This window comes from Electrophorus electricus, chromosome 14 (assembly GCF_041902795.1).
Source record: "Electrophorus electricus isolate QZ-2024a chromosome 14, ASM4190279v1, whole genome shotgun sequence".
Taxonomy (NCBI): Eukaryota; Metazoa; Chordata; class Actinopteri; order Gymnotiformes; family Gymnotidae; genus Electrophorus; species Electrophorus electricus.
Genome location: NC_137510.1, coordinates 21,073,655 through 21,082,572, shown reverse-complemented (window position 1 = coordinate 21,082,572; position 8,918 = coordinate 21,073,655). Strand labels below are relative to the sequence as shown.

Below are 8,918 nucleotides of genomic sequence, written 5' to 3'. Positions count from 1 at the left end.
TTTAGTGATAACTTTATCTCCAACCAGCTCCACCTGTAAATACAAATCTTAACTTTCTCTGTTATACGTTATTATCTAAGGAAACGCAAACGCAAGGAAATTCAATCTTTAAAGATACTTGGCTACCACCTAGTGGCTAGTTGTAAATATGATAGGATATTCATGGATTTGTTTGAGTTCCGTTTGAAATATAGGGAAGGATACTAAGACATAATGACGTTAAAGTTTGCAATCCATTATAATGATATCTGTTCTGAGTTTGTCAATTATTATTTGGAATCCTGGATATCAAGTCATAATTGGGAGATATTCATAATGATCACACAACGTATCGTAATAAGAAGGTTTAATATTATCTCCTAATGCTACGGTTGTCGGATATTGGCGTCATAATATCACTAATATGACTTCCCGGCGCTCCTATCTATGGACACTCAGCAGAACCGTTCAGTATATCTCTGGCTCCTGACTCGGATCACACTTGCTAAACAAGTCCTTCATAATTGGCCTATACCATTTACAATACTGGGCACTGCAAAGTCTTGGGCTCGTATTATGCTGTGCGAGTTTTCCTGGTTCTGGTTCGAGTTCCCGTATATTCCTACTTGCTTTATAGGTTTGCCTGGTACTGTACCATACACTGAGCTCCTCAAGGTTGTCTAGGTTGGTTTGGGACCTAGTTATGGTGCTGTCTGGGTTGTGATGACGCCCAGTTTCTATCTTTCAGCAGTAAATCCTGCACAACCTTTATTCGTGACTATGTTCGCTGTAGCTCTGTAGAACAACAACAAAAAAAGATGAGTAAAAACGTTTGCTATTTTCAGACATGTTCTAAAGCAACAAAACACTCAAATAAGTGGTTGATATGTCAGTCAAAGGCCTAACGGAGGGGTGCATCATAACTGTATAGGACAAAAATACTTGACGGTTTTCCATAGTTTGTTTATATTGTTCATTAAGAAATCAAGAAGTAATATTCAGTGGTCTGTAATTCATTTGTGCTCAGGTATAGGGTACTTTTAAGCTCTGTTTAAATCACTTTACTTTTATCGAGAGAGTAAATAACAGCAGTTATTTGATAGCCCTAGAGACCGTAGTGGGAGAAGAATAGGTGGTGTAGCTCTTAACATTACTGATTCATCTGGTCACCTAACAGAAATGATAACAGAGTACCCTCAGTTAAAAAGCAAATACATTTTTTTCTATATATAATTGACTAGTACCTTTATACTTGATTGCCTTCAAATAGGTTAAGGTAAATAAACAGTAGTCAGAGTTTTCAAATAACACACTCAGAATTAAATCGAGCTGCAAAACATGACTCACCTTTTGATAATGTATTAATTGGATGGACAAGGAGTGCTTAATTTATATTGCATATATGTTATAGCTGTTCAGAAATATTGGACACTAAAGAGACCATTTGAAGCAGTGAAATATTTAAATTTTCATTGTGCTTAACATATTAATCAGTGGCCTGTAACAATATATTTTTAAGGTGTCCTTTCCAGTTCTTTCTGTTTCTCGGGACAGTTCCATGCTTCAGTGCTCCGACCAGAATAAATGAGCCCAACTGTTCCCAATCTAAAGATAGTAACAAGGACTCCAGGTCTACACAGCTGCTTGGGCCAGATTTGTGGGCTTCTTTGATGTGTGTGCAGTGTGTCTGCTGGTCTGCTTCACAAAAGGTAATTCTGCTCATTCGCTGATTCGCCCACACAGGAAGGAAGAGCCAGTGGGGAGAGTCTACATGTGTTATGCCCTTCAGCTAATGCAATCCCATTTAAACCCAACTGAATGCATGCTTTTGTGGCTGGGGTTGTTCGGGGGATTCAAAGATCAAATGACCCCACTGTTTCCCAAGGTATTGTTTCACCTGGTATTGAAACAGAGAGATAAAGTAAAGTTTTAATTAAATGTAATTATCCTTAATACATGGGTTAGATTGCATTCTGGTTACCTTTTGTCTAATCTTGGACTAATCATTCAGGGTAATAATCTGGGTTGTATATACTAAAGCAAATAGTTGTACGTGCTATTGAAAAGGAAAATGGTATAATTTTTAACATACACAGAATTACCACAGTCTCTTCTCCACGGACACAGAATTACCACAGTCTCTTCTCCACGGACACAGAATTACCACAGTCTCTTCTCCACGGACACAGAATTACCACAGTCTCTTCTCCACGGACGCAGAATTACCACAGTCTCTTCTCCACGGACGCAGAATTACCACAGTCTCTTCTCCACGGACGCAGAATTACCACAGTCTCTTCTCCACGGACACAGAATTACCACAGTCTCTTCTCCACGGACACAGAATTACCACAGTCTCTTCTCCACGGACACAGAATTACCACAGTCTCTTCTCCACGGACACAGAATTACCACAGTCTCTTCTCCACGGACACAGAATTACCACAGTCTCTTCTCCACGGACACAGAATTACCACAGTCTCTTCTCCACGGACACAGAATTACCACAGTCTCTTCTCCACGGACACAGAATTACCACAGTCTCTTCTCCACGGACACAGAATTACCACAGTCTCTTCTCCACGGACACAGAATTACCACAGTCTCTTCTCCACGGACACAGAATTACCACAGTCTCTTCTCCACGGACACAGAATTACCACAGTCTCTTCTCCACGGACACAGAATTACCACAGTCTCTTCTCCACGGACACAGAATTACCACAGTCTCTTCTCCACGGACACAGAATTACCACAGTCTCTTCTCCACGGACACAGAATTACCACAGTCTCTTCTCCACGGACACAGAATTACCACAGTCTCTTCTCCACGGACACAGAATTACCACAGTCTCTTCTCCACGGACGCAGAATTACCACAGTCTCTTCTCCACGGACGCAGAATTACCACAGTCTCTTCTCCACGGACGCAGAATTACCACAGTCTCTTCTCCACGGACGCAGAATTACCACAGTCTCTTCTCCACGGACGCAGAATTACCACAGTCTCTTCTCCACGGACACAGAATTACCACAGTCTCTTCTCCACGGACACAGAATTACCACAGTCTCTTCTCCACGGACACAGAATTACCACAGTCTCTTCTCCACGGACGCAGAATTACCACAGTCTCTTCTCCACGGACGCAGAATTACCACAGTCTCTTCTCCACGGACACAGAATTACCACAGTCTCTTCTCCACGGACACAGAATTACCACAGTCTCTTCTCCACGGACACAGAATTACCACAGTCTCTTCTCCACGGACACAGAATTACCACAGTCTCTTCTCCACGGACGCAGAATTACCACAGTCTCTTCTCCACGGACGCAGAATTACCACAGTCTCTTCTCCACGGACACAGAATTACCACAGTCTCTTCTCCACGGACACAGAATTACCACAGTCTCTTCTCCACGGACACAGAATTACCACAGTCTCTTCTCCACGGACACAGAATTACCACAGTCTCTTCTCCACGGACACAGAATTACCACAGTCTCTTCTCCACGGACACAGAATTACCACAGTCTCTTCTCCACGGACACAGAATTACCACAGTCTCTTCTCCACGGACACAGTATTACCACAGTCTCTTTTCTTTTATCAGATGACAGTAATTCCTTGGTCTACTCCTTTTCTTTTTTTTTTGTGCACAACTCTTTGCAAGTAAATCACTGCCCATTTCCCCCTGCAACCTTGGCTGCTCAGATGTAACACTATTGTTCTTTCCACTCCTGTCCACACATCAACGATCTGCACAGGTATAAAAGCCACTCGGGACAGAATAGTCCTGAAGGCCACCTGCCTGTGGACACCACTGTGCAAGATGGGGTTGTAAGTAATCCGAATGCCTTTTTCTCACTGGCTTTAGGGCACTGGAACATACTTTTGTCATATACTTATATTCATTTTATATCTCTGTAATAATCTTAAATGTGCGCCATATGACATTTAGCTGTATTTCACATTCTGTCACTGCTGAGATATGCTAAAAATCCAGTTGCAATGTAGAATGTGGTGCTTTTTATTTTTAACGAGACGGAAGCTATGCTTGTGTCATCACTCGCCTCTCCTTCTCCGCTGGCGTAGATCTGGCTGTTGCCTGCCTGTGCTGTCGCTTTTGGTATTTATAAAGGTTGTGCATTCAGCAGCTATGAGAGGTAACCACTTTTGTATGTTACAGACTTCACGCCTGCATTATTTCACAGCTGTGCTTAATTTAATAAGGCCCTTTTATCTGTAATACTGTTAACAGTGCATATGTCTTTTTGGAATGGTGAAAGGTCCTTTCCCCTTCTGTTTTACTTTGTTCCCTGGGGAAACACGTTTTATCAATAAATAAAAAGTGAACAGAAATGTATTTTTAATTTGTAATTGTTGGGAAATCCCATACTCATACTCACTTTGTTTGTTTAGGTCAAAATGGAGACTTTTTAAACTTTTTGAGTGGTGGGTCCCATCTCATTTGAATTATGCATTTGAATCCATATGTACATGAAAAATCTGGAGTATCATGGCTAATTTGTTTTATTTGTTCATTATTTTATGTATGCTTAATTACTCGTTTGTCTTACCAGATGACTTTAATATGAATGCCCCTCCAGAAAGCCCTAAATTAGCAGTCATTCCTGGTTTGTAACTCTAATTCAGAAGCCTTTCTGTCCAAACATGTGCATTTATCACCAAACTACATCTTAACAGTTGCATTGCTACAGTACTGTCTAACCATACTAACCATACTAACCAGTACTGTCTAACATACTAACCATAACTAGTTTACACAGCATAAGTTGATCAATATACTGCATTAAAACACTGGTACATGAGATTGTAACCTTTTATATGGTTTAGTCAAACTGCTAGATTTTGACATGGGGTGCATGTCTGATCACAGATGACACACTTTAATATCTGATGTCTGTATTTGCGTTTAGTTCCAGATCCATCACACTCTGACACTGCCGCAGGTAAGTGCCAGGGCCATTGGAGCAAAGACTGAACACACAGCACATGCAGAGAATCAGTCAAATACACAGACTGAATCTGAACATAATACCTTTCTAACTGCCATTGATGAAGTTTACATTAAAAAACAATGTATGTACCTTCTTTTTTACAGTGTGTTCAACCTCAGATACCTTGGATAACTCTGATGGTTTGTTTAAATTCTTATTTGCATTAGTTGTTCACATTGGTAAATAGTTTATATATTGCATAGTTTGTTCATATTTGTAAATATTTTATTTTAATTGTACTACTGTAAAAGTAATCATAGTGCTTATATGCTGTCTTGTATATTATGTCTTCTTTAGAAATAATCAGTATGACTGCAGAACCTGGTTCAATGGAATTTTCAGGTAGTCATGGCAGATATGTTACAGTATTTACAGTATTATATAACACGTGGAGTCTGTGAGAATGTGCTTCACACATCACCCATCACTGCCTTCTCAGATACTGCTAGTGAAATGTCTAAAGAGGACAGCAACTCGGTGGATCATACAGGTAAACCAGCCTGCTGTAGCTTCAGTACATATCCGATGAATTAATAAAGGCTCAGGAAGTTTCGCTGCCGGTGAATGCCAATACCATGAATCAATGCCTTTAATGACACAAATGAATGTCATTTTGTAAGTGATCAAATGCACCAGCTGATATAATAGACAGAATGTATTGGCTTATAAGACAATGTTTGCACTTTAAACCTTACAACTACTGAGGATCCCACACTAAGAAAATACACTTTTAATCATTTATTTATAGATATAATCTCAGGAAACTGATCTGTGTCATTTCATATAATAAACATGTATTTTTTTCAGATGATTCTGACCGTAGAAGATCAAAGAAAAGGAACAGACCAGCTGGTATGCCATAAGTTTTGCTGTAAATCTCTCAGCACATCATGAAATTACTTTCCACAACAAAGAAGGACCATAAGAAATGTTTTGGTTGTTTGCTTTATGATACCCAACAGCTACTCTTGGTCAGTCACCCGATAACAATTCTGCCGGTAAGGAACATTCTCATTAATATACCACAATGGCCTCCCACACACGTTGGCTCAGAAATGTAAACCTGATACTTTTTCTATAAGATTTTCTGACTTTCTCCCGGTGTAGACAGCACCAGTGCAGAAGAGGCATACATGGACACATGTGACACCATGGCCACTGAGAAGCAACCCAGCAAAACACAGGGTATGTTTGAATTTGATGGATTGACAGCTCATTTGTGGACATCCTCATGCCCCTGGGGTATTCCGGTTTACAAAGCTCAGTTCCAGTCTTAAACTAACATAACTTACTTTAATATCAGTCCTGAAGACCTTGATGGTCATTATCAGAGTTAGGATAGCTCTCTTGCTGAGATCCTTTCATGTAAGGGTTGGATATTTCTTATATACATGCAAATATTTTGTTTGTTGATTTGCAAAGAAGTACATGCAGAGTGAAATTCAGAAAATGGATCAGTAATATAGGATGTGTGTAAAGATCTAGTTTAAGCAGCTATAAAGACTAGCAGCAGGATATGGCATTAAATCACCTTTAGGTTGACTGGACCATCATCATTTTTGATACTGAAGATGGGTGGTTGTCATTGCATTATTATATTTTAATGTGCTTGTCTCTTCTAAGATCTAGTGTCAGAGGACAGGAGCAGCCAGGAGATGGCCGGACCTTGGGATTTTGAGACACACCAAACGAGGAAGAGGCTGGCAGATACATTCAGAGGAAGTGAGGAAGATGGAGTCCCTCGCAAAAAGGAGGCTGGGGCCATACTCAGGCAGCCCACAGAGGCTGCTAAAACGGACAGTTACAACCCTGACCAATCCCAGACTACAGAGCAAAACAGAGAAGATAAGACAGAGACGACGGTGGAAAGAGAGAGTGCCACAGTGGCAGTTAAACAAACCAGTGTCTCTGTTCCACTTAATGACAGCCAGACTGTTGCTCAGGGTTTGGACTACATAGAGGTGTCCACCAGGACTATGGTATATCCAAATAGGGCCAGCACCAGTGTAGGTGGTCCAGATATGGATATACAGAGGAAAGGGGGATCATAGACTATGAGAGTCAGCCGAGGAAGATGTGTGATGTTAGGAAGTGTCTGAGAACTCACTGCACAGTGTAGAGAGAGTAAGCAGTGTTTCTAGACCAAGATAACAGCCATGAAATGATGGATGCTAGCATGCCTACTCTTACTTTGTAAGGATTTAATACACTTTCACTGCATAACCTGGTTTTAAAGTTGAGATATAAATACGAAAAGAATGTTGATTTGTGATTTTGAACTTTAAAAATGTGTAGACTCTAGTTTCTGTGATTCTGCCTGTCTTGTTGTTTAGCCAGAATAATTGAGTGCATTTATCGAACGCTGACAGCTTAGTCTCTTTGTGGACCTGTTTAGGACTGTGTCTGAGTGCTTAGCTAACCTCGCTACAAGCCCGTGTGTCAGACAACACTTATCTCGGCTGCCAATTATTTGTCATCAGATTTTGTCTTCGGGTCAACCAAGGCTGGAGCGACACCACGCAGTCCTTCTAGGTGCAGCTGGCTATCCACGTCCGGCCGGAGCTGTAAATTACGTAGACCCTCTCGACTGCGGCAAGCATCATCGACTCTACCAGGCCTTGGAGAGTCTTTTGCTGTCTCGTAATCATGACAGAGATGTCAGTGTATCTGAAATGATTTATGTCGGATTCTCACAAGTAGCGATTGTGAAATAGCGTCACAGCTGTGTTGCACGGCCTTGGTTACGAATGGGGCGATACTGAAAGGATAAAAAAAAAGCGTGATAATCAAAATGACACTTTGACTAAGACACTTATAAGAACAAGTAACCCATTGTAAAAGTACAAAAAAGAAATAAATAATTAAAAGCAATGTTGTCCTGTACGCCTGTGCATTTATGACAGTGTAGTGGTCTTGGGATTCACCATGTTAAAAGATTCACAGTGTACTAATGTGTAAACTGTCATCACAAATCCCAATAGCTTTCAGCTTCCATTCACTGACTGTATAACCGAGTTTGTGGAGAACACATAATAATTTGCCCTAAGCTCAAATCGCTGCTCACAACACATCTCCCTCGATGCATCAGGTTCTGAACTTCTTATCCTCATTCTGGATTATGTCTCCTGCTGTGATTCTAAATAAATTATCTGATTCTGTCATATCTCCACTGAACAAGATCTGCCAGAACCATATGACTGTACTGGAGAGAGGTCTACCTGATGCACATATTGCACGCATTAAATCTTGCAATGCTTAGCATCTCCAGTATGATGTATCATTAAGGTGACTCCTGAGCGAACCCCCAGCGTAGCCAAAATAGTCTGTATGATACAGTGGAGAGCATTTTCCATGGAACCAGGTTACTCAACAATAATTAAATTATTACTTTGCTATTTTTCAACCCATATGTTATTAAAATGGTCATTTCTCCATCATTTATAATCAATATAGCACAACCTTACTGAGAGCTTTAGCACTGAGATCCTCTGCAGATGCTCCGTGTGCTTACATTCATTGCAGTGGGGCAATCATTTAACTCTTAAAAACCCTAATTAATCTCCTTTTTGCAAATGGGAAACACAGTATAGGCACATATGTCTGGTCCAAAAAAGTTTTTATAGCTTTCAAAATTGTATTGACTTTATTTGTACAAATGTTTAGGAATAGCTTGGATGTCCTGCAACAGTTGCAGGTAATTTCACACATCAGACATGATAATAAGGTCTACTGTTCATTTATTCATGTTCTGAAGAAACAAAAATGTACTATACTGTCCTGAATAACTATACTATGTGTAGATTTATCACAGTTTGTTGTAGCTAAAGAGAAGTTATATTTCTCAGTAGTAAAGCTATTAGTGGGGTTGTGCTATGAGTAATCTTAAATGAGTCTCACAAATGAAAACAATTTTAATAA

At 40.3% G+C, this 8,918-nt stretch overlaps 1 protein-coding gene across 1 annotated transcript; it reads left to right on the top strand.

Annotated features, from left to right (window-relative positions):
* The first annotated feature begins 4,410 nt into the window (after window positions 1-4,410).
* LOC113571178 (uncharacterized) lies at window positions 4,411-7,852 on the top strand. Its single transcript, XM_081696601.1, has 10 exons — window positions 4,411-4,434; window positions 4,563-4,616; window positions 4,920-4,952; window positions 5,105-5,140; window positions 5,298-5,342; window positions 5,440-5,490; window positions 5,808-5,852; window positions 5,963-5,998; window positions 6,108-6,185; window positions 6,624-7,852. The coding sequence occupies exons 2-10, from the start codon at window positions 4,574-4,576 to the stop codon at window positions 7,049-7,051; spliced, it is 795 nt and encodes a 264-aa protein (XP_081552727.1). The 5' UTR covers window positions 4,411-4,434; window positions 4,563-4,573; the 3' UTR covers window positions 7,052-7,852.
* The last annotated feature ends 1,066 nt before the right edge of the window (window positions 7,853-8,918 follow it).

Bases quoted from the DNA above. Each gene is read 5' to 3' on its own strand.
- LOC113571178 (XM_081696601.1), top strand. From the start codon at position 4,574: ATGAATGCCCCTCCAGAAAGCCCTAAATTAGCAGTCATTCCTG. The intron at 5,141-5,297 runs GTTTGTTTAAAT...TGTCTTCTTTAG, and splicing joins TACCTTGGATAACTCTGATG to AAATAATCAGTATGACTGCA. The intron at 5,999-6,107 runs GTAAGGAACATT...CTCCCGGTGTAG, and splicing joins ACCCGATAACAATTCTGCCG to ACAGCACCAGTGCAGAAGAG.